Genomic DNA, 26298 nt, shown 5'->3' on the forward strand with positions numbered 1-26298 from the left:
AGAGAAACGAATCAATCTTCTAGAATCCAAATAATCTGAAGAAAAAGTAACATATAACTCAAAAACTCAAAACTTCAATACTGGTCACAACAGAAGAAAACAACTTGAAATCAAGTGTTTTAAAGCCTTTGACTTTGAGATCTCTCTCTCTAAACATCACTATTAATAATAGGTATTTCGCATTTTCGGAAATGCCTAATTTCGAAATAGAGGAAGACGTGATCATGTTTACATGTAAAAGTCGCATTGCTCCTGTATGTCCTTGATAAGAACCAGTCATTTTCCTCCGAGAAAAATTGTTTACTTGACCCTCATTCAAGGCCAGGAACTCAATCAAAAATACAAACAAGAGTTTCCATTATTAGGTATCTAAGGAAAACATCAGATCAAACTGCACTTTCTGGAAAATATCAAATTCCTAGTAACAAAATTACATTACACTAACATGTAAAGAAAATATAAAGACTCCAAAACCCACAAACAATCAAGTCAAATCAAACACTAATTAAATCAAATATAAATTAAATCCAATACATGTAACACTCCCCCCTCCCCATAAAGAGAAAGAAAGATTTATATCATAAAGCTTTCTTTTTACAATAAATTAAAGTAAAACATAAGAATTACACACATTGTACTTGAAATAATACATGTTATACATGGGAAAGTGCATCTTCTGTTAAATTATCTTTTTCCTTGATGTGCCTGATGTCAAGATTATATTCCTGTAACAACAAATTCTACCTTAATAGTCTTTTTTTTATTTTTCATCCTGCCGATGAAAGTAAGGGGGTTGTGGTCACTAAACACAATAATCGAAGAAGGAGCCCGAATTAAGGTAAACTTCAAAATGTTGTAATGCCAATATCAAAGCCAAACATTCCTTCTCGATTGTTGAATAATTTCTTTGGTGCTTATTTAATTTCTTAGAAAAATAGCACACTGGATAATTCACTTGCTTCAACAGACAATTTCAATGATTGGCTGAAATTTGGAGCTGTAAGAACTGGCGCGCTTTTAAGTATGGCTTTCAACTTGTCAAAAGCCTCCTGACATTTTTCAGTCCAAAGGAACTTGTTTTTCTTCCTCAGTAAATTTGTCAGGGGTTCCGCAGTTATAGAAAGTTTGGAACAAAATTTTCGATAGTATCCAGCCATACCCAAAAATCGCATCAGATGCCTTTTATTTACAGGCACAGGAAATCAGAGATAGCCCTGACCTTAGCATCTATAGATTTTAACTTGTCCATGTCCCACGATGTGTCCTACAAAAGTTACATGAGCACGTCAGAACTCACTTTTGGACAAATTAATTGTCAAACATGCATCTGTGAGTCTGTTAAAGAATTTCCGAATTGTTGCCAACTGTTATTTCCAGATGCCGTTGTAGATGTTGACATCATTGATATAAACATCACAATTGTCTAGACCAGAGGTAATCATATTCATGAGACGTTGAAATGTACTTGGCGACACTTTCATCCCAAACGGCATTACTTTTTATTGGTAAAGTCCATCTGGAGTCACGAATGCCAAAATTTCATTTGCTCTTTCCGTTAATGGAATTTGCCAAATTCCTTTCAGAAGGTCAAATTTAGTGACATATATGGCATTCCCGATCTTATCAATACAGTCATCGATTCTTGGTAATGGGAATGAATCTGTTTTTATCACACTATTCACCTTTCTATAATCAGTACACATACAGAAAGTTTTATCTGGTTTTGGAACAAGTATGCATGGTGAACTCCAGTCACTTTTACTGGGCTCTATAAAATCATTGTCCATCAAATATTGAATTTCTTTTCTCAAGTATTCCTGTTTGAGAGGGTTCATCTTGTAAGGGTGTTGTTCCACAGGTTTTGAATGTAGAATTTCAACGTCAAGACAAATTTTATTTGTTCTTGTGGGAACATCTGGAAAAAAGTGCTCATATTCAAATAATAACTGTTGAAGTTCATTTCTTTCTTGCTCTTGCAAATGTGGAAGTTTCTGGTCCAGATCTTTCATAATTTCTGAATTTCGAAGTTTTGACACTCCAGTATTAGTAGAATCCGATGATATTCCTTGACTTAAACCTTCACTGAGAGGGACAGGTACAATTAAATTAATTGCATGTTTAACCTGTTTATCTCCTTCAATATACTAGTACTCCTATAATTTATTTTGATCCCAGGAGCACTAATATTATAATTTAATTCATTCATTTTCTTCCTAACTTTGTAAGAGCCGTAATATTTAATCTGAATAAAATGTTGAAGAATGAGCAAGAGAGAGAGAGAACTCTATTATTACCAAACTCAAAAGTTCTCTTCTTTGAGGCTCTGTCAAACCATAATTTCACTTTTGACTTGATTTGCGAAATGCCAAATTCAGGCATAATAGGCTGTAAAGTTCCAGACCTACACTTTGACCCTTGACCCGACTGGACAGATTCGGGAAGGCCAAATTGAGTAAAAAAAACTTTTTCAAAGTTTTAATATTCCGCAAAGGAGTTGCCTCTGGAAACCTTGTTAACGCACACATTATGGTCAACAGGTATTGATTACATGATTTGGTCTTAGGTAAGGGACCAACACAATCTACCATAATTCTACTAAATGGTTCGTGAACTGCAGGAAGATGTTGTAGATGAGCCTTGGGAATGTTCTGATTTGGTTTTCCAGACCAGTTGACAGGTATGACAAGATTTACAGTATTTACTAACATCACGTTTGAGTTTTGGAAAATTGAAGCGAGTTAAGATTTTGTGACAAGTTGTATTGATCCCTAAACGACCAGCCAATGGAGTTTCAATGGCCAGATTAAGTATTTTCTGTCTGTAAGGTTTCTGCTGCTTTTTCCTTACTTAGTGAAGAACGCAATTTCTCCCGCCGTCTAGTTTCTTTAAGTCTCAGTCTTTCTTCTCTTTGTTTCGTTTCTTCTTATCTTTGCTTCATTTCTTTATTCTCTGTTTCGTTTCTTTTCTAGACGTTTCAAGTTCCAACATAATCTCTTGCTGCGGTGAAGAAGATTGTTGTCGTTCTTGTTGTTATTGAGGAAATTCAAATTTTGATGGAAGAATTGGAATGGAAGATTTTAGTTGAGAAAATTGTGCTTGTCGTTCTAGTTGCTGCTGCGGTGGAGGAAGTTGATAGGAAGGTTTTTGCTGGTGGGTTGCGGTGGAAGAGGTTTTTGTTGAGGAATTCGTTTCATGGCCTCTTCATAAAGTCTTCGTACGTCATCAGCATGTGCTCTGTATCTTATATCATCATCTCTGGCTTGTTTTTTGTTGTGAAATACGCGATATATCCATTTAATAAGATTATCATTATTTACATGTTCATGACCGGGTTTTAAAATACTAGATTTATTAAACATACTAATTAATATTTTTTAGGTAATTTTTCTTCTTTAGTATTTTTACGTTCTTCGATAAAATCATCTCTAAATTTATTAATCAGATCAATAGTTTCTTTTCTTACTTTAGGTTTAGGAGCAATATCTTTTGTTACATCGGCTATTTTAGTACGAACTTTGCCAATACTCACAATTATTTCTTCATCTGCAGGGGGAGGTTGTGCGGAAACTATCTCAGTTGGAAGATCTCGTAAAATCGTTTTTGTTTGTTTAGTTCTTTTTGCTATTTTTCAGTTTGGTCAGCAGCTTGTCTTACTGATGGAAGAAGACCTTCAGTAGCCTCTGCAACTCTTTCAGTAACTTTTGTAACAGGTCTATTTACATGTTCTGTGTGCCTTCTGCAAATTCAACCTGAGATTCTTGACGTTCTTGTAGTTTTCGCCTGACAGAGTCACGAACAGGAAGAACTTTTTTGATTGCTTCTAATCTCTCTCTCGAGCTTATTTAGCTGTATAAGACTCTATAGCTGGTGCCATTATTGATATAACAATGATTTAATTAAAGCAGCAGAGGGGTGCGACCTCAAAAAGCGTCACGGTGGGTACACACGCGCGCATACTTGTTAAAAAACACTAACGACTACATTAAAGGAACAAAAATATAACCCAATTAGACAAACTCTCGGTTAGTTATTGACCTTGTATTTTCATTTTCGTAGGAAGCCTTATTTTTCCAAAAATGATGCCCAAGCAAAAGGTTATGTTCACATCCTCTGCTGCTCGTGTATTAAGTATCATACAGCATTTTAAGCTAAACAGTGTAAAGAAAGTATGATAGACTAATAGAAACTAAATTTATGTCTCCTGCTGTTTTGTAAATAAGGGCGGGGGAGAAAAAGGTTTGGTAAAAATATTTATGTACTACCAGTTTACCAGTGATATCTTCAAGGTCCCCAAATATCTGACAGCTGAATCTGAATCTTCTGTTTATTTCTGTTGGCCACTTTCCAAAACGGGGCTCGCTTATTATTTTATAATCATCCTTAAAAGGGAAATCAAAATGAATCTATGATGATATTCTCTGACGTTATTTTAGCATATTATCTTCTATTATGTTAGTTCGTTATATATATATATATATATATATATATATATATATATATATATATATATATATATATATATATATATATATATAATCATTCATACATTTCTTTCGTAGATGACATAGCTTTGTACATTTGCTTACATCAATCTAAATGTTCCTCATGAGCACATGATACAAAGTAAATAGCAATAGACATTTGGCTAAAGTGTGTTCTGAAAAAAATGAGATATGGTAATAAAGATGAAAATTATAAATTCAGCATTTTTACGAATAAAGGATATAAATGATGTTCACAAAGTAAGCAAAATCTTCCAGTAGAGGAATCATAGAAGTTACCCTCGATGACCTTGACTTGATAAAAATCACCGTCAGCTTGGATACGGTTGGTGTCTGTAGATAAGAGTAGAAAGTTACCAGTCTAAAGTAGCTAACTGCAAACAGCTGTTGATTATAAATTATGATTAATTAGGTGCATTCACTATGCATAAAAATAGAGTATTGAGGAGAAAACATGTTTTCAGATGTCTGCACTGCATCGTCCGAGAATAACTGAATATATACCACAGTGACTGCCTATTCTGCGCATCATACTGTTCTGCTCAACGATACATCATTTCTGTAAACCCTGGATCACATGTCGTTTTTGGTCAAAAATCCAATTTGTATCAAGAAAAATGATCATCCTTTAATTTTGATAAGAAATATTCATAAAGTGCAAAACAAATCCCACATTTCTATTTTAAATGCTTATGAAAATGTGCCTTCTAAATGTCAACATGAAAATCCACCCTATGACCTTCTTGCACTTGTAACCCAGAATTTGTAATATATGCTCCCAAATGTAGATAATATTTATTTTTTAGAATAATACAAATAAATACATTATTTGAAAGATAGAAATGTTTACCTTAGGACAATAATACAAATTAATCCAAGTTTTAAAGTTTGCAAAATATTGTCCTCCATATATTTTATCGTCTGCTAACCAACTTGCCCCACACAAGCGAGATTGTCAAGAAATCCTTGGGCATATAGTCTGTTTCAAAAGTCTTTAGCATTTCCCTTCCCCCCACAAATGAGACCTTGTAAATACATTACATACAATTTGTTGTTGTTTCTCTTCAACTCAATAACTTATTAAATTTATCAAATGTTGAACTTTTACTATTGTTTTTTAAATCAATTTAGTTTCTTTAATATCTCTTGGCATTTAGTGACATTGTTACATTTAATGTTCTGAAGCCAACTATAAACTTGATCGACCGCTCCGGTGGCCTAATGGTTACAGCGTCCGTCCCGGATGCGGGAGGTCGTGGGTTCAAATCCCGGCCGAGTCATACCAAAGACTTACAAAAGTGGTACTAACAGCTGCCTCGCTAGGCGCTCAGCACTAAGAGGTTAGTGTTAGGATTGGTCGGCCTGGTGTCAGGATAATGTGACTGGGTGGGGCATCATGCTAGATGTCTGCGGCATTATGCCCCAGTGCTAGACATCACTTTAAACTGCCACACTGCACACGTCGTAGCGATATGACTGGAAAATTGTTAAAGCTGAGTTAAAAATCTAAATCACACACACACACACACACACACACACACACACACACAACTTGACTCAGTTGAAATGCTGATGAAAACAGTCCAAAGTAATGTAGGCGTAGTACTCGGTGTGTTGAGAATTATTAGTTTGAACAGAATGTTTTGGTGACAATAGCTGCTTTTCAAACCATAAGCATTGTAGTATTTATTTTCATCAATCGGTCGAGTTCGGTGTGTATTTTGTGCCAATATTGGTGATGTAAGCCTTACATGTGCAAAAAAGCCAGATTACAGTGCAATTGTCTCATTTTATGTTGCGGTACATCAAGCATGCTCTGTTGGATGTTTATTGCAAAACTGGCATAATTTACAACATTTCCTGAATACAGGAATGGAGATAAATGATAAATAAACAAATCCAACTTTCATTTGCAGGTGATTTGTTTCTTGCTTAGTCCCGCGATAAAACAGTATGCCAGTATTAAAGAAACTCAAATTCGATTCAAAACGCATACAGGTCGACAGTGTTTGGGACCCCATTGTGTCTATCAGGTTAGAACTTATAAATTGATGAATGAAATGACTAAGCTTGGTGCAGTTTGGAATATCCTTGATACTTTTTGTTTTTAAAAATGGTTGTCTGGTACAAACAAATTTTCATGTTGCATACTTTTAAGATGGAATCATATGCGCCATTTTGAATTTCTTGCGAGTGTTAATGCATCAATGAAAACGTAAAAAAGAATTCCACCTCAATAAATGGACTGCTGAACAAAATAAAGTAACATTACATGCCACAAAACCCCCATTATTACAGAATTGAAACTCTGAATTGGATTTACGATTGTCTCCTTTACAATCGACTGCTTATCCTGCCGCTTTAACTTTGTTGTAATGATGCGTTGCCAAGTATCTAACAGCGCATGCGTCGAAGAATTATCACTTTTGGACATGCGTGAACGATAAAGTAACAAGAATTCAAAAACAAAATGTCTAGGAACTACATGCTCATAAACCAGATTAAATGTTTGAAGCATTGTTTATGTGTCCTTTCTTTGTTCACTGTATTCAGATCAATAAAGGTCCCCTCCTCTAACATTTTTCAGCCACTAAACATTCACGAGTAACTTTCAGTGACCGTTTAATCAATAAAGTACGGCAAAATCTCTGACAATTTTAGGATTTTGTGTTACCTGACAAACCTCTCTCTCTATCTTTCTCTCTCTCTCTCTCTCTCTCTCTCTCTCTCTCTCTCTCTCTCTCTCTCTCTCTCTCACATGCGCGTATGTGTTTGCGTGCCACTGTGACCTAGTTGGTACAAAGTCTGATAAGTAATGCACGGGTTCCAGACGTTTCAAGGCCACCCTCATCCATACATACATACATGCATGCATGCATGCATGCATACATACATACATACATGTGTGTATTTGAGAGAGAGAGAGAGAGAGAGAGAGAGAGAGAGAGAGAGAGAGAGAGAGAGACGAGGGGGTATTTTCGAAGATTGAATTTGTAACCTTCCAGGACCTTTGAAAGAAATTATTCTGGTATTAGATAAACTATTACAATTTAGGTACAAATCTTTATATCACTGGCACGAGCAAAGTATTAAACATGGAAACATGTTTATCTTCTCTCGCCTTCTTCACTGTCGTCGTCATTATTAACAATGGTAAATCATCTCGTCAACAATATTGTCTTCACAAGTGTTTCTTCTTTCTCATCGTCAGAAGTGAAAAATGTATTATTCACGGTCCTTTTTTTATACTTCACCACCACCACGTTTTTCATCTCATCATCATCATCAATGGTATAACTATCAGGTAAAGGATCATTTGTACCTCTCTAACGTCAGTATTCCAGTAATATGTGTAAACCCGGGTTTACACACGTCTCTAACGTACCGGCAACTGAGACAGTCCAAATTTTAATTTTTTCTTCATGAAATGTACAAAAATTAGCATAAACGCACATTTTTGGCAAGTGAAGACTTGAATCGGGTCCCCACTTGATTTTTAAGTCCCTATTTGTTGGTGTGTATTCAACATCTGGTCTTCACTTGGCAGCACTTACACACACACACAAACACACACACACACACACACACACACACAGTGACAGTGACAATACTATAAACGTATGGTATGTGGTGTAAACGACATAAATCTGATTTATTATTATTGTTGTTGTTGTTGTAGTGTTTAACGCCATTTTTCAGCACAAGATAGGCTATACATGGCGGCCAGTATAACTGGTGGAGGAAGAACCCTGGAAAACCCCGGGAAGAACCACCGACCCACGAGAAGCTACTGGCGGGCTTTCTCACATACCCACGTTAGCCGAGTCTGAGACTCGAACACACGCAGACAGAGGTGAGATGGCAGTGATCCGGAACGGTGAGCGCTTTAGACCACTCGGCCACTCGGGGCCTCGATTTATTATTAGCTATGGTGATACCATATTGCGCAATACTATTATCCAGATTCACAATAACAACAGTTCCATAAAAGACACGACGACTGAAACTTACATAAACAAGTAATATACATCTAGAGATAACACAATCTTAACAGCAGGAAAATACTAAGATGTAACAATGCTTTGAACAAAAGGGGGAATATCAACGTACAATGGCACAATGATTGACTAATATCAATGTAAAGTGGTACACTGCAGGGGGGATATCAACGTAACGTGGCACAATGAATGACTAATATCAATGTACCGTGGTACACTGCAGGGGGGATATCAACGTACCATGACTAATATCAATGTACCGTGGTACACTGCAGGGGGATAGCAATGTACCATGGCACAATGAACGACTAATATCACTGTACCGTGGTACACTGCATTGGGATATCAATGTACCTTGGCACAATGAATGACTAATATCAATGTACCGTGGTACACTGCAAGGGGGATATCAATGCACCATGGCACATTGTAGGACCAATATCACTGTACCGTGGTGCACTACAGGGGGAATATCAATGTACCATGGCACCATGAATGACCAATATCAATGTAACGTGGTACACTGCGAGGGGAATATCAATGTACCCTGATACATTGAACGACCAATATAAATGTGCCGTGGTACACTGCAGGGGGAATATCAATGTACCATGGCACATTGAATGACTAATATCAATGTACCGTGGTACACTGCGAGGGGAATATCAATGCACCCTGATACACTGAATGACCAATATCAATGTGCCGTGGTACACTGCAGGGGGAATATCAATGAACCATGGCACATTGAATGACCAATATAAATGTATCATACATTGAAGAAGGTCACACTAGTGTACACAAGAGAGTACACACTAGTATATATTAACAAGTCTCTGATCGGAAATATAAGCGTGGCCAGTAAGTTTATATAAAACAACATAACATATATTTTAATACAAAAATCATAGTCAAGTACGATTCTTTCAAACACAAAACAAACAATAAAGCAAGCATTTATGGAAACAATGTATACTAATTAAAATGATGGAGAGAAAACGGCATTGTGTCTCACAGAAGTATAGCGAAGCACATAACAAGCAAACCACCGATACACCGGTAGGGAATGTAAAACATTATTTAACCAAATGGCTGCTCAGCTCTTATAAGCTTACAGTGTTAAATGCAAATTATAATGTAGAATGTGGAAAGGAAAATTAACAGTGTTAAATGTAAATTATAATGTAGAATGTGGAAAGGAAAACTAACAATGTTAAATGTAAATTATAATGTAGAATGTGGAGAGGAAAACTAAATGAACACAATGCTACAAGTCAAAAAAATATCTTTTTAACAAAAATAATGGAATTGACATGAATCCTGTTTTAAAAACTGGGTGATGTGTGAGTTTTTAAAATACGACAATTATCGCAAAATAAAAGTTCGTACAATCTGATGTACACAATTAATATTCTTATCAAATATAATCAACTTTCATTTCTTATGCTTGTTGAACAATTGAATCAAAACACATGTCAAATATTCAGTTTATAATGTATTTGCGTGATATACATGCATGCTTATTATCTTTTACTTAGAATAAAAGAACATGACTTTAACAAAATTAAAAGAGTAAGAAACACCAAGAAAATTATCGTTCTGGCCACTAATCAACAATAGTGATATTTCATGTCTCAATGCAATCGACGTTGGAGAAAAACAAAAACAAAACAGAAATGCATATGTATCATAAATAAATTGCACTGTGGAAAAGGTTAATGAGAAAAGGTTAACACATTAAGTGCAGAAAGATTTCTTCAGCCAAATGGTGCTTACATATGCGATATTTATAATACCTTTAATTTTATTATGAAACGTATCCGTTGCAACCGAATGATTGAAATTATTCAATCAGATGTATAATTTTATTTCAAATAGTCAAAAATGAAAGAAATTATTTATCAACTGGTTATTTATATTTGATTGTATTAAATATATTAGCAATGCAAAGCGATGGAATGGCTAAGAGCATAATTAAAATGCTTATATTAAGTACACGTTTGCTTTATGTGCAATCATTAATGTCGTCGAAATATAATATAGATTTATTAACCTAGAGAACGTGAAAAGATTGTGATAAAACTCATGTAAGTCTACATGAGAACTATTTTTCTTCAGTCTCAACTATTTTGCATCCACTTAAATTATCTTATAAGCTTTAAAATAATGGTTTAGAAAGATCATAAAGCTGGCATATACTTATATGTTCAATTGGTCGCCATTTCAATTATAGTCGATATAGTATCAGCACCATTTTTATTTACGACCACATTGCAAGAATTGCTTTTCTTATACGAAATATTTAGTTGGATAAGGCAGTAAGGTATGTTTTCAGATCGGCATGATGTTTATTTAGGGTAAACACAATAAATAAAAAACGCACCTGCTGAAAAAATAAGCAAAATTCTAGCTGGTTCTAACTGGTTAACGTTGAGTAAAATTGAACAAAAATATAATATTTTGGATAATTGAAATTCTGTTTTAATATGTACTGCTGTATATTCCTAATGGGATTGATGAAAACTCAGGAGAGCACTTTATAGATGTGAGTATTGTTAAATGGTTAAAGTTGAAAGATGACTTTCGTTAATGACAAACAACGTATTAAATTGTTCTGAATGATCATTTTTTATTAGTGTATCATAAAATATATCTGAGTTGTTTTTGAGATTCATTTAATTTGATCTCTCTGGTAAAGTTTGCCTAAAGCTTATATAGTATGACTCTAACAATCAGTCAGTAAAACTTAATATTATGCGGACACGGGTGAAACCATATGTTTTGAATGTATGACACAGGTAAAATTATACCTGATGTAATGGGATATATTTAAGTCCATACCGATAAGCAGTTAATATCGATATAAATATAAAATTACTAAATGTTTTACAGTATTCACATACATTGTCCTGACAAGAAACTCGCGAAATAATAGAAATGATCTCACATATAGTATTATCTTGTAAATTATAAATTGCATGGACGTACGAAATATCATTAGTGGACAAGTACTTTACAATGCAAATTATTATGACGTCATTTTTAAAGACGTTCTGATAGGTCAAGCCATTTTTTTGTTCCCTGACTAAAAGTAAATGTAGGATCTTGCATAAATTCTCATTTCAAATAAACTTTAGGAAAGAATCAAATAATTTCAATCTTCAGCAAGCATTACATTATTCGACCAATTTCATACACTTCAATAAAAAAGAGCACAAGCATAATATGTTATTAACCACACGAAAAAAGTACGGATTTTATTTGACCAAACTGCTGAATAGGATAAAGAAACCAGTTTGAAATACATTTGAATTTCTCTGTCGTTATGGCTTTCCACTGAATGACGTCATTCATCAGCTGTCAGGTCATGAACGTTTTAACACATTTTTCATGTATATCAATTACGATAAGGGTACATCCGTTTATACAGAGTGAATAATGGATAGCGAGTAGGTGAAAAACCAAATATTTTTTAATATACTTTTTTCCTCGAAGTGTAATATATCCGTTATCCACTCTGTACAAAAACTTCTTTTATTTTATGCTCAAACCTGCTGGCTAGAAGCAGTGTAAAGTAGATGGAATTAGTATTTTTTTACGGTATTTTGCATGGTTTTCTGGTTTCGTTCTGCTGTGTTTTATGAACATTTACATACAAAATATTCGTAGCAAGATAATTTCTCTTTCTTAATTCGAGGTAAGAAATAACGTTATTGGAACGAAATTAACAAAACAGCTCAGTTTATAGTGGGCTTTAAGCGTTATTCTCTTCTGCCACAAATCTAAACTGTACCGCTGTACGAAGAAATTGACAGCATGGTGGACAAAATTAATTTTCCATAATTTTCTCAACGTCAATTGAAAAATAAATTGAGTGAAAACAAATAATTGATCTGTTTGAAAATCTACTAATTCGAAAACTAGCATAAAATAAACCAAATTTAAGTTACATCTTTAATAAAAATATCCTGCATGTATGACTAGAAATGTAACTCAAATAAAACTGTATTTCATCATGTGAAGAATGATATACGTTTAAATTCCAATGACAGCGAGAACATCAACACTATGAGGAAAACAGAGCATGTAATCAAACTATAAATATGCCCTCAAGACACAAAAGCTTCCTGTGAATGGGAAAATTTGACATTCAAGGAGGGACCATATCTGTAGTAAAAATGATAACTGATAGCACATTACTTTGAAACTACATAAAAATCTGGTTTTAATGCACTGAGTCCTGCAGACCGTATCAACTGAAACAACATTAGTTACTACTGAGACGTCGTAATTAAGGACACCGGTAACGCTATCTGTCCCGTCAACCATTTGTCTTAAGACTTACTATTGTGTTTCTATTCGATCTACAATGACTGCAGCAGTACATGTCAACACACACAGGTGCAGAAACTGAAAATTTTGTTTTGACCATGTGGGAGACGTGATGACTCAATCGTTTAGAAAAGCTGGAAGAAAGCGTAGCAAGAATAGGGTTCCAACCCTTACTGCGACAAAGAGTACGAATGGGACGATTTTTGATTTTGGAGAGAGCTTGTCAATATCATGGCAAAGTTCTGTGAATGCTGTGAAGTCAATTCCAAGTTGATCCTTACGTGCGTTGTACCGGATGCATGTGTCGCTCAATTCTCCGCGGTCCACTGGAGGTGAAGCCAGGAACCACTGTAGCAAGATGGCCACAAATATTGCCTCTATGGCTATGACGATTAACGTGACAAACAATTTGCTTCTGCGTGTCTGTTCTCGACCTGGCACCGGAGCCGAATCACCTTCATTTCCAACCGGATGCGACAATTCACTGACGGGTTTTGATTTAGTTTTCATGGAACTGTAGCTTTCGTCGTCATGCTGAATTTTCAATTCTGGATCGAAAATCTGAAGCAAATAATAATAGGCTCAATATATCAGGCAAATTATCTGGAATGTATTCGACACTTTACAAAAGTATGCTAAAATATGAAGAAGACAACTAATTATTCGGGAAAAAGAGGAATCGGTCTGCCTTCTTTTCATACGGATAACGTGTACGTGCTCATAATTTTATATCTTACCAAGATATATTGAAAACAAACTCATCAACAGTTTTAAAGAATTAAACTAAACAAAGAGCCCAAAGAATGGCGAAGTGGGCGTAAGTTGATGCACGAATGCATTAGAGTGAATATAAGGGCTGCTTACTGCCTTCAGGAACCTAAGAACAGGCACATCAAGCTCTGGGAGACACCTATCCATTCGTTCGCCGTGATCTACGTCATCACAATAGTTTCTGCAACGGAGATAGCGGTGCCTGGATCCTTCAAGTCCCAAACAGGATACAAATTCCTTCTCTGTTTTCTTTCCACTCTCACATGTTTCCTCCTGGTCGTCCACCTTGTCGGCATGGGTAAGAACCCCATAGATAGGAATTGCTGAAAGAGATGTACGTGTAAATATAACAAATTACAAAGGCAAAGACCCAATGCTTTTAGGTATTTCCGAAGCGGACAATTGGAAAAATGAAATATATTCTTAAATATATTAAAATTTTATTAGCATGGTACTGGCGGAAACATCCGATATTTTTTACCATACAGTGTGATTTCATTCACTCAAGAGTCAATGGAGTACACACCATAATTTGAATGGTTTACTTATGTATACGATCAAGATACAACCGAAAACTCGAACTAGAAATTCAAGTCCGCAGCTCTTCGAGATTTCTATCTTTTGTTTACTTTAGTTCAGCATTTGGAAACCCAAGGATGATTTTTAACAGCAAACCTGTTGCAGTATTTAGTTTCTACCATGGATCTCTTGAATCCGTTCTGTTTTTCTCACCCTACAATCTGTGAACCACTGCAGTCCTCTGTGTTATTCTCATCCTACAATATGTAAATTACTGCAGTCCTCTCTGTTATTCTCATCCTATAATCTGTAAACCACTGCAGTCCTCTCTGTTTTTCTCATCCTACAATCTGTAAACCACTGCAGTCCTCTCTGTTATTCTCATCCTACAATCTGTAAACTACTGCAGCCTCAGCTGATATTCAGAGAAACAGTGGAAACTAAGACAGTTACAGAGAGGATGGTAGAGGGGAATTGGAGAAATCACTAGGAAGAAACATAACCACAAAGGACACAACGTTTTTTGGAAGAAATGAACATAGACAAGTAGTAGTGTTAGTAGTGGCAGTACAACGAACACAACTCTGAACAATGACAGAAGATAAATAATTCTTGGATAGGGTGAGGGAGAGCACAATGGTAAAATTATAATCATAAACGTATACAAAAACATTTCCAACAATTCGGTTGCCAAGATGAGAGGATTTGAGTATTGTTGTGCAAACACTTATGAAAGATACGCAGAATTCAACGAAATATAATTCTTATTTCGGACCAAAAAAATCTACCCATCCCCCACCCCACCCCCATTGAATTGTTAAGTGAAATACTAAAAGAATTGTCATTTGGCATCAAAAAGACATTTTACATCGTGAAATTACATACTTCTGCGCCCTCTGTCATCGCCTTTTCCCGTAGGTCGTGCGGCCTCAATAACACAGCTTATTAGATTTTTGGGGACAGGCTGGTCAGCTGCTCCTACAAAGACTACTCTGTCCACTTTTAATGCCTCCTGTTCGGTGTTGTACTTCTTACGAAGTCCTTCCACACCATACTTTTCACAGTATTCTTGTGCGCTAGTAAGGCTTTCACCCTCCTGCAGTGGAAAAGCATTCTCGCATAAATCACTAAAGATCTCAACAACAACAACAACAACACACACACACACACACACACACACACATATATAGAGAGAGTCCCTCCTATTATAGCAATTATTCATGCCTTGGTTACACTAGTTCTTGTTCCTGGATGGTGGCGGCATCTATAAATGCAAAGGAATACTAAATTGTGCGGTCGAAGTTTGACTGATTAATATGGACCTCTTCGAAGCTTTACACTTTTCTGAAGCAAGGAATATATTAGTTTAAAGGGTCTGCCTATAACGGGTTATCAAAATTTCTTTTAAACGGGACTGGGCTCCTATACTTCAAACTGACTCTGCCGAATGTTTTTCGACATGAGCCCGAACCCCACCCCCGCCTCCATTGACACGAATATGTAGTGAGCCCAATACAACTTGATAGCCTAATCTGACAACTTAAGTATGTTTTATAAAAGATGAATTGTATATTGACTGTATTCAATTCAATGAAAAGAACCTGGATGTTTTTCTTTGGGGTGGAAAATGGAGCCCATTAAACGTCTTTACAAAGTGCGTTTCTTAACGTTTGTTTTCATTCTTAAAAGAAATTAGCCAGGAAAGAAGGCTCAGAATATTGGCAATAATACCTACTGTTATGCTAATTTGAGAGCGAAAAGATGTTCATATTCATTTTTTTCAAACTAATATCGGTATTAAAAGGTTGTGGAATAACAAGCACACTACTGACTGATCAATATATGTGCTTAGGTTATTTCAAATGGATATCTGTTTCTATTTTGAAAACATAAATACGGATAATACACGGTGATCACGAGTAGTCTACGGCAGAATGACATTCCCCCCCCAAAAAAAAAATTAAATAAAAAAGCTTGGTTCTAAAAGAGCAACCTTTGCGAATTATCAGGCAATAATTTGAATATTAGATATTAACTTGTTAATAAAATATATTTTATAGTGCGACCTTATATAAGCAGAATATTTTCACAGCGAATACGAAATGATGTCATTATGCTTTTAAATATTTTCATGATTTTGAGCAGCGAGTATAACTGCCATGTGCCACTTTGTGTCCATTAAGGAAGATCACTCTTGACAAGCTTGTGTTCGTGCCGTTTTGACTTTTAACTTGGCTTTAACAATTTCAGTCATATCGCTACGATGTCTGCAGTGTGGCAGTTTAAAGTGACATCTGGCACTGGGGCATCATGCCACAGACATGTAGCATGATGTCCCACCCAGTCACATTATCCTGACACCAGGCCAACCAGTCTATCCTCTTAATGCTGAGCGCCAAGGGAGATAGCTGCTAGTATCAGTCATTGGTATGACTCGGCAAAGGTACGAACCCGCGACCTCCCGCATCTGAGGCTGCTGCTCTAAACACTTAGGCTACCGGAGAGGTCCTGATTAATTATTTCAACGAGCAGTCCCATCTAATCGAGCATCGGTAATCATAATGTCTATAATACAGTTTTCTTTGAACACGACAAGCGATTATCTCCTGTGCAATCTCCTGTCTTGAAGCGATAGTTCCATACGAGCTTCACTATTTGCTAAGGAATTACATTCTATAATTAATCTTGCCAAAAATATTATACTTTCATGTTAGTGATATTTCTGACTCAACGTTAAGAAAAATAAGGACATTCAACCTGCAATCTCCCGTAGAACACAATTCTCAGCAATTCTCGCCATTTCTCGTTGTCCTCATCCGGGAATCCTGCTAAGTCGATCAACGTAGGAAGGGCAATATTTTGGTATTCCTCATCTTTTTCCTTACAGCATTTGGAAAAACTAAACAAAGAAAAGCGTAGAACAATCAAAAGCTATTGTAAACAAATAAATTCAACAAGATACAAGGTTTCTTTTTTTCTTCTTATAGAAATATACTTAGTCAAGCTAATAGTTCGCTGTTGTTTTATTGTTAAGAAAACAAGTGCCGTTGATTCAACTCGATTCTATGAATATTTTCCTTTTATCTCAGTTTGATTCAATGAATTTTCCCTTTTATATTTAAGTTGCAGATTTAATAGCCTAGGTCTACTTAAGAAGGTCATACTTATTTGCTTTTACTTCCATGGCAAAATAAGGATACTTACTTTTCACTGAAGACTGTCATTGGCCTGCCTTCAGAACCGTATTTACCCGCATATGCATACTCTCTCCATCTGTCACGTGACATAGCTGCAGCTATTGTATTAACAAATGACGTCTTTCCGACTCCATAAGTTCCAACGATTGCCACATGTAATGTTTTGCCCATTCCGTCCGCCTGACCACATATTTCTTTGATATTTTCAATATACTTGTTTTTCCTGTGAAAATAATATAATTGAAAGGGTTGTGTTATTTCGTAAGCATTTATTGTGGTAAATGATTTGACTGACTGTTCAGCATCTTCGCGATACGACTAATTTAAGCGATCACTGGGTGAATCAAGTTTAGTCTGTCACTGTTTTTAATGTCTCAGTTCACAATCTAAACTATTTCACCTACTTAGGTTTGCCTTGCTACATCACTGCAGATAGTTACTTTTATTGAGAACATTTCCGGGGTAAAAAGAAACGGAAAATCAATAAACAAATCCTATACAGTCGTTTTAATAATGCACTGCATACTACAATATGGCGATGGGAGGTGAGGCTCCCCAAGATGTCAGTATACGAAAGTGTTCCGAATAAGACGCTCTTGTTTAAACGTCGCATTCCTAAACGAGCTCATATATTTAACCTGACATGCTCGAAGTAAACTCTCGTGCTGTAAGTTACTCGAAATATTCAAATGTTTACACACGCATGACTGCAAGTAGTTTCATTTTCTAAGGTTTCTTTTTCAGAGCCTTGCCAAAGGTAAAAGACAATATTTGTTAACCATTTTTCAATATCACTCTCTGACGTTTTTGCTGATTTCGCAAAGTACGTATATACCAGTAAAGCACTAAAATTTGTTTACGTCTCGATATCCTTTTCCTTTTTGTCCCTCTCATCCAGGGAGAGCTCAGAGTCGGTCTCCGAATCTTCCAATCGCGTGAAATCAGACTGTGCGTCTCCTGCTGTGTCTCCTCCACCGGGCGTCATTCTAATGTAGTGAAAATTCGCCAGATTTACCTGCGGAAGGGGAAATAACTTCTTTAGTCCTACTCATTCATAGAATAACTGCTGTCTATGCTAGCTACGATGTCGTAGTCTCAACTTGATTTGTTGTGGTTGAGGCTACGAACTTATCCCATATCATGTAATGGAGCAAAAAAATTATCACTAAAGTCAGAAAAACAAACAGTGTAGAAATCAACTACATAAGTATAATCATGTTGTGAAAGAAGTTTGGCATATTTTGACTTTATTAAGCCCTTACACGATAAAATAAATTGGCATGGTTACTCTAACCTTATCCTGTCCACCATGACAGACAACGCGAGACTCTCGCCGTGACCCCTTTTCTACGTAAGGCTTGCCAGAACATATTTTGGATATTCTACGCTATATTATTATCAATCAAGTGCGAATAATCGCTTCTTGGTTGAATTTCAAAGTTGCCGATAAACCGTATTTACTTTTAATGCGCAGATTTTCTGACCAAACGGCGCCAAATTTTTACTACGATTTGTTTACATTTCCAAATTAGGCGTCAATGTCCTAATATGGCACACAAACAAACGAGGCTGAGAACGGAAGTAATCATTATTTGAAATAACATGGCGGACGATCTAAACGAAAATATCGGCTGAAAAAAGTAAACGAGATTTTGCAACTATTTCTACAATGATTTTCGATACTTCCGGTATTAAATAAGAGGACTACTCTATTTATTGGATTATATGCAAGGAATGTGTTTAAAGTGTTATTATTAGGCTAAAAGAGCGCCGGGTGTGATTCACACCCGGCTTGCTCCATTAACACGTATATTCTCATGTTAGTACCCTGTCCACGAGGTACGAGTAAGGGTACTAATATTAGTACTACTGTCTATGCGTGTTGTATTTTATCAGTTGTGCTATGAGCCAAGCAGACAATGTAGACCAAATATCTGCAATTTATATAGCATGCTTTAAGTTTAATATGTTGCATGAGAGAGAGAGAGAGAGAGAGAGAGAGAGAGAGAGAGAGATAAACGGATGATGCGTTTGTGGAAAGTACATTATATGCGGTAAGAAAGATAATATCGTTGCATGTACTTATTCACTTTCTGCGCGACTCACATTGGTGGAGGATTCTTGAAAAATAACATCATAGTTTTTAGAAGAAAGAAAAGCAGCGAGTACCAAACCAGAAAGCGGATTTCTTGGAAAACTCGAAAACTAAATCAGCACAGGTTTAATCTTTCCTTCTTTCGGTTGCATCTTTAAGGGAAATTCTAGTGTACTGTTTTTTGTATAAAAAAATTAACTCGAGAAAATTGTGAAGGCTTGTAATAAACAACAACTGATTTGAAATAATGTCTCCTAATGGCCCATCCATACACTGGCATGCCGAATAGGGGGAAATGGCGGTCAATCGCCTCGGGCGGCTTTTCAGTAAGAGCAGAAAAAAGGGAGAAAGAAGCAAATGAAAGAGAAAAAAATGAAAGAAAAAGAAAAGGAGAGAGAAGGACGGGGGGTAGTGTAAAGGAGGATATTATTTTGTAAATTTGGTGATGCCGCCCTTGATAATGCCTCCGCCCCCACCCCCCCAAAAAAAAGCGGTAGACGAGCCTAGCCCAAGGCCAAGGCAAACGAGGCAGCCGCCTTGGGCCCCGTGCTTTCAGGGGCCCCGTGCTGCTGACGAAAATCAACTCCTTAACGCAATTCGTTTGCTTGGGGCCCCGTTCATCGTTTGCTGCCTTGGGCCCCGCACATCCTAGGGTCGTTTCGGCGGCAGATGGCGGCATCTCGGACCTTTACCCCGGGCGGCATTTTAGCTCCGTACGCCACTGTATGCATACGTCTAATAAAGACAATGCGAGATTTAAGTCGAGTTTTAAGCAGTGACGTCGCACACATTCATTGCGCCCAGGGGCAATGTACTGTAGCGGCTCCCGTACAGAGGCGCCAGGGGACATTGCTATTTCGTAGCGCGCCTTCTTTCATATCAGTTGGCAACCTACATCGGACCTACCTACATATAAGTTATGTAAAGACTTTACCCCGTTACACTAAGGTGAAGGTGAGTTATTATGAAAATTTCCGCTCCGCCACACCCCGCCCCCCAAGAAAAAGAGATTCCTGCGGCGCTCGCATCGCCTAGCGCTCTGGAGTGAATGCCCCATCCCCTCGCGCTGCCACTGTTCTTACGCTGCAATATATCAATGTTTACTTACCTCTTTAGAATAAATGAATGCCAGTAGTTCTTTATACGTATGCCGCAATAGGTTTTTATGCGAATGCAAGCAGACTGGTTAACTGTTCTATGTTAAACAGTGATCTGACGGATGAAATATCTTCTTCAACGTACTGGAATAGTAAGTAGTACTACGTAAATAGACAAATTATTGATCTCACGTGATGTTCTGTACTCTGGTCTTGAATCTCTTTAATATCCAAGATTAGCTGGGTTTTCCATGACTTCATGGCTAAATTTAGACTTAAATACACGAGTCGCGTCTCGATTGGTAGGCCTAAATATGTTGTTTACATTGCTAGTAAGCGATATAGAATTGAAAATGAAAGTGGAATATTCCATTATACAGTAATGACTAGCGTGACTTTGGCTCTCTGATTTGGTCTCGCACTATCATGATCTAGTGAGGGCAATCACTTCGGATACTCTCTCTCTCTCATTTGTATCTACATTTTTGCAAGTGCCCTGTATTTGTCGTGATAAAATACCAGAGTTTATCTCAATACTGATAAGTCGTATTGCGTGACTTAATGCGCAACAGTTTCTTGCCTTATTTCTGTCGTAACAGTTAGTTCCTTTATTCCAAGTGTAGTTCCTAAATGAATAAAATGATTTATGTTACTTCAACGAAATGTAAAGAGCAAACCGCGCCATCTTCTTGCTTACATTAAGGTCAACTACCGTTTACTTTGATCATCGGTTTGTTTGTATGCTAGTGTGTGAATGAAAAAGGATTTCAGTCATGAATGTTTGTGCACACAATGCTCAGTATGCTGAATTCATGCACTCTTGCTTTGATGTAAATAATATTATTTTGTACCATACATGTTTTAGTGAACACAATCCATATTATGTTTTGTGCTATATTTGTTTTGATGTATACAATATGCATGATATTGTTGTGCTATATTTGTTTTGCTGTACACAAATACATGATATTATTGTGCTATATTTGTTTTACTGTACACAACTCCATAATATGTTTTGTGATATATTTGTTTTGATGTACACAATATCCATGATATTGTTGTGTTATACTTATTTCCCAGTTCTATTTGGTACTTTTGCCTCCACGTTTGTAAATAAATGAGGTAAGCAAGGGAGGTTAGGTTTTGCACTAATTGCCACAATCAAGAAGTAAAGACTTTATTATTATTATTATTATTATTAGTAGTAGTAGTAGTAGTAGTAGTAGTATAACTTGATTCATGAGACATCGACACATCAAACCTATTGAAAATCGTGCACAAATTTACTGCTGGGCTACAACCAAAATCACCTAACCCCTTAATAGTTTTGTAAGAAAGGACTGTTGGACAAGACAAAAGTGCTTACGTGACAGTCGTGGTATACCTACCTGGATTTATAAACATTTCGTGCGTCAGTCTGGATAAAACGATAATACATCTAACAAAGTCAGAAACAGATATCATGGTCTCGGTGATATTTGTTCTGAGTGCCTTTCATCCAAAATATTCATTCCTACTTAATTGAAAGGATTTTAATGTCCATTCCTGAAGATCGCAAGTAGAAATCAGCTCTATCCTAGATTATACTCTTATTGGACTAGGTGTGCCCTGTATACTCTTATTGGAATACGTGTGCCCTGTATACTCTTATTGGACTAGGTGTGCCCTGTATACTCTTATTGGACTAGGTGTGTCCTGTATACTGTTATTGGACTAGGTGTGTCCTGTATACTGTTATTGGACTAGGTGTGTCCTGTATACTCTTATTGGACTAGGTGTGTCCTGTATACTCTTATTGGACTAGGTGTGTCCTGTATACACTTATTGGACTAGGTGTGTCCTGTATACTCTTATTGGACTAGGTGTGTCCTGTATACTCTTATTGGACTACGTGTGCCCTGTATACTCTTATTGGACTACGTGTGTCCTGTATACTCTTATTGGACTACGTGTGTCCTGTATACACTTATTGGACTAGGTGTGTCCTGTATACTCTTATTGGACTACGTGTGCCCTGTATACTCTTATTGGACTAGGTGTGTCCTGTATACTCTTATTGGACTAGGTGTGTCCTGTATACTCTTATTGGACTACGTGTGCCCTGTATACTCTTATTGGACTACGTGTGTCCTGTATACACTTATTGGACTACGTGTGTCCTGTATACTCTTATTGGACTACGTGTGTCCTGTATACTCTTATTGGACTACGTGTGTCCTGTATACTCTTATTGGACTACGTGTGTCCTGTATACTCTTATTGGACATCGTGTGCCCTGTATACTCTTATTGGACTAGGTGTGTCCTGTATACTCTTATTGGACTACGTGTGTCCTGTATACTCTTATTGGACTACGTGTGTCCTGTATACACTTATTGGACTACGTGTGTCCTGTATACTCTTATTGGACTAGGTGTGTCCTGTATACTCTTATTGGACTACGTGTGTCCTGTATACTCTTATTGGACTACGTGTGTCCTGTATACTCTTATTGGACATCGTGTGCCCTGTATACTCTTATTGGACTAGGTGTGTCCTGTATACTCTTATTGGACTAGGTGTGTCCTGTATACTCTTATTGGACTACGTGTGTCCTGTATACTCTTATTGGACTACGGGTGTCCTGTGTACTCTTATTGGACATCGTGTGCCCTGTATACTCTTATTGGACATCGTGTGCCCTGTATACTCTTATTGGACATCGTGTGCCCTGTATACTCTTATTGGACTAGGTGTGTCCTGTATACTCTTATTGGACATCGTGTGCCCTGTATACTCTTATTGGACATCGTGTGCCCTGTATACTCTTATTGGACATCGTGTGCCCTGTATACTCTTATTGGACTACGTGTGTCCTGTATACACCTATTGGACTACGTGTGTCCTGTATACTCTTATTGGACTACGTGTGTCCTGTATACTCTTATTGGACTACGTGTGTCCTGTATACTCTTATTGGACTACGTGTGTCCTGTATACTCTTATTGGACTACGTGTGTCCTGTATACTCTTACTGGACATCGTGTGCCCGGTATACTCTTATTGGACTAGGTGTGTCCTGTATACTCTTATTGGACTACGTGTGTCCTGTATACTCTTATTGGACTACGTGTGTCCTGTATACACTTATTGGACTACGTGTGTCCTGTATACTCTTATTGGACTACGTGTGTCCTGTATACTCTTATTGGACTACGTGTGTCCTGTATACTCTTATTGGACATCGTGTGCCCTGTATACTCTTATTGGACTAGGTGTGTCCTGTATACTCTTATTGGACTAGGTGTGTCCTGTATACTCTTATTGGACTACGTGTGTCCTGTATACTCTTATTGGACTACGTGTGTCCTGTATACTCTTATTGGACATCGTGTGCCCTGTATACTCTTATTGGACATCGTGTGCCCTGTATACTCTTATTGGACATCGTGTGCCCTGTATACTCTTATTGGACATCGTGTGCCCTGTATACTCTTATTGGACTAGGTGTGTCCTGTATGCTCTTATTGGACTACGTGTGTCCTGTATACTCTTATTGGACATCGTGTGCCCTGTATACTCTTATTGGACATCGTGTGCCCTGTATACTCTTATTGGACATCGTGTGCCCTGTATGCTCTTATTGGACATCGTGTGCCCTGTATACTCTTATTGGACATCGTGTGCCCTGTATACTCTTATTGGACATCGTGTGCCCTGTATATTCTTTAACTTTAAAAGGAAAGGTGTACATCTTATCAAGCTCAGTGAAAGAAGAGTTTTACCAATAATCAGTTAGCTAAGACTTTGATCTCACTTGACAGTTTTTCTGGTGATTTTTTTTCTAATAATGACCTATTGCAGAAAAATGAGAATATTGTTACACTAAAGATTCAAATAAAAATAAATTAATGGATTTTGTATATCGCATACATGTGAGTTTTAGACTGCAACAATCAGGTTAATTCCTGATGCAACTGGTGGTTTTTATACTGAACCAACACTGCCACCAACCCCATAATTTTACATTCATTTTTGACAGAAAATAGCTATTTTGAAAATTTTCCTGTGACAAGACAGCTAAAAGAATCAGTATGTGCCTTACGCATGAATACAGTTCACTAGTACTATAACAAATTAGCATACTTTTCATCACCCCTCAACTATCTAGATTTTTAGTTATTTATCTCTGTAGCAGACACACGTAAATACGTAAGCCAAGTCGGCTGCTCATTTGCAGCCCAACGTTCGCATTTGATCCAATGCTCGTCTAACTATGACAGGTAGTCACCATCAAGCCAACCTATTTCCAAGCCTAACTCAAAGTAAATCTAAACCACATTACATATTAAGTTTATGTGTGAATTTATAAATGCTAGGCTTGTGATAATTAGGTTCATGCCTTCTACCTTAAAAATTAGGGGACTGTCAAAATACGAAACTATCCAGTAAGATCTTAAGATAAAAACAAACAATCCAACCATGCATATACTGGTCTGTGCGAAATGTTCCCCATCGTAATGCACCTGCCTTTGATATTCATATTAAAACACTATCATTGGAAAAACTAGATTGACGGAAAAAAATGGACTGGTCGTGCATTTTTTACGCAATGTAATATAATAATGTAAGAGCCAGTCTAGAAATGTTCACTGTATAATCAATATGGATTCAATTATCTTTTTCAATAGCAACACTATTCATATCTGCTCTTCTTATCAACCTTTAAGTACCCCCTTTCTCTCTATCACTCCCTCTTTCTCTCCATCGTTCATTATGGACTGATCAATTTCAATGCTTGAAAGAGTCTGAATGCTGTAGCTTGTTGCAAAGAAATAAGTATCATGGGAGATTAATATAAATTCCTTATTCGATATGTTCACTACGTGGCTTCATGTGATACAATGGCACGACTTCACACAGGTGATCAACTATTCAAACATGAGCACCAGCCCGTTCTGCTACTCTGATCGATCACATGCACACTACCTATCCTGACAACTTCTATGACGTTAACGTTCCCTGTTTCTCTATTAGCGATCATTATCCTAGTTGCTTAATTTATGAAATGCAGTGCGCAAAGAATTTACCTTCCTATATACAATATCAAAACGTTCATGCAATTTAATGACATTTTTCTCTCTCTGAACAGCCTCAAGCTATTATATCATTGCCATTTTCTAGAATAGATCCGGGTTATAATTTGTCTACTTGGAACGTCTGTTATTATTGATATCCTAAAGAAGTACTCATACAAACCTAATGAAATAATTCATAGCAAAAAGCACCAACCTTTAATGAACAAAGTCATCGAATGATGTAAATTTAGGGCGGAGTTTCCCGCGCAATCAAGGCGTTATTTCGCCCACATTAATTTTTGAAAATTAGTACAGATGTGAATCTCTTAAGCAGAAGATAGCAACGAAGTTGAGAGCAATTGGGAGTATTCCAAGAGAATTAGTTGTGCACTCGATGAAGGGCGGGAAGGAGCATTTCTGAAATTCTAGTTTGGATTTGGAACAAAAGGTTTCTGAGGAAGCTTACCGGGTGGGATCGAGAGGCGACACCCCATAATCGGAGAGAAGGATGACAAGTTGGGAGGTCTATTGTGACGTAAGCAGTTGTACGGAGGCGTAGTACCGGAAGGAAGCGTGGAAGGGAGTTTCGGCAAGGAGAGCACGGATTTGTGGGTACCGGAAGTACCAGAGGACAGAAACGAGAGGCGGACAGATGGGTTAAGACTTTAATTTCATATGTGGATAGTAATTGTCAGCTGTGATTAGGCCATTACTTGTATTTTGTTGAAAA

General features: G+C 37.0%; 1 protein-coding gene across 2 annotated transcripts in view; it reads right to left on the minus strand.

Moving 5' to 3' along the window:
- Window positions 1–9347: 9347 nt before the first annotated feature.
- LOC149794441 (uncharacterized) overlaps window positions 9348–26298 on the minus strand; it is a 110288-nt gene continuing 93337 nt past the window's right edge. Inside the window, exons 1-7 of one of the 2 annotated variants that reach the window (XM_089968673.1) lie at window positions 20523–20719; window positions 18180–18334; window positions 17327–17542; window positions 16880–17021; window positions 15008–15218; window positions 13697–13926; window positions 9348–13393 (exon numbers count right to left, since the gene is read on the minus strand). In XM_089968673.1, coding sequence (XP_089824799.1) covers window positions 12950–13393; window positions 13697–13926; window positions 15008–15218; window positions 16880–17021; window positions 17327–17542; window positions 18180–18304 — 1368 coding nt within the window. In that variant the 5' untranslated portion in view covers window positions 18305–18334; window positions 20523–20719 and the 3' untranslated portion in view covers window positions 9348–12949. Of the gene's footprint in view, window positions 13394–13696; window positions 13927–15007; window positions 15219–16879; window positions 17022–17326; window positions 17543–18179; window positions 18335–20522; window positions 20720–26298 lie in introns of those variants that run through there. The other variant, XM_089968674.1, reaches the window with a different exon arrangement.

This window comes from Sinohyriopsis cumingii, chromosome 8 (assembly GCF_028554795.1).
Source record: "Sinohyriopsis cumingii isolate HCF-2022 chromosome 8, ASM2855479v2, whole genome shotgun sequence".
Taxonomy (NCBI): domain Eukaryota; kingdom Metazoa; phylum Mollusca; class Bivalvia; order Unionida; family Unionidae; genus Sinohyriopsis; species Sinohyriopsis cumingii.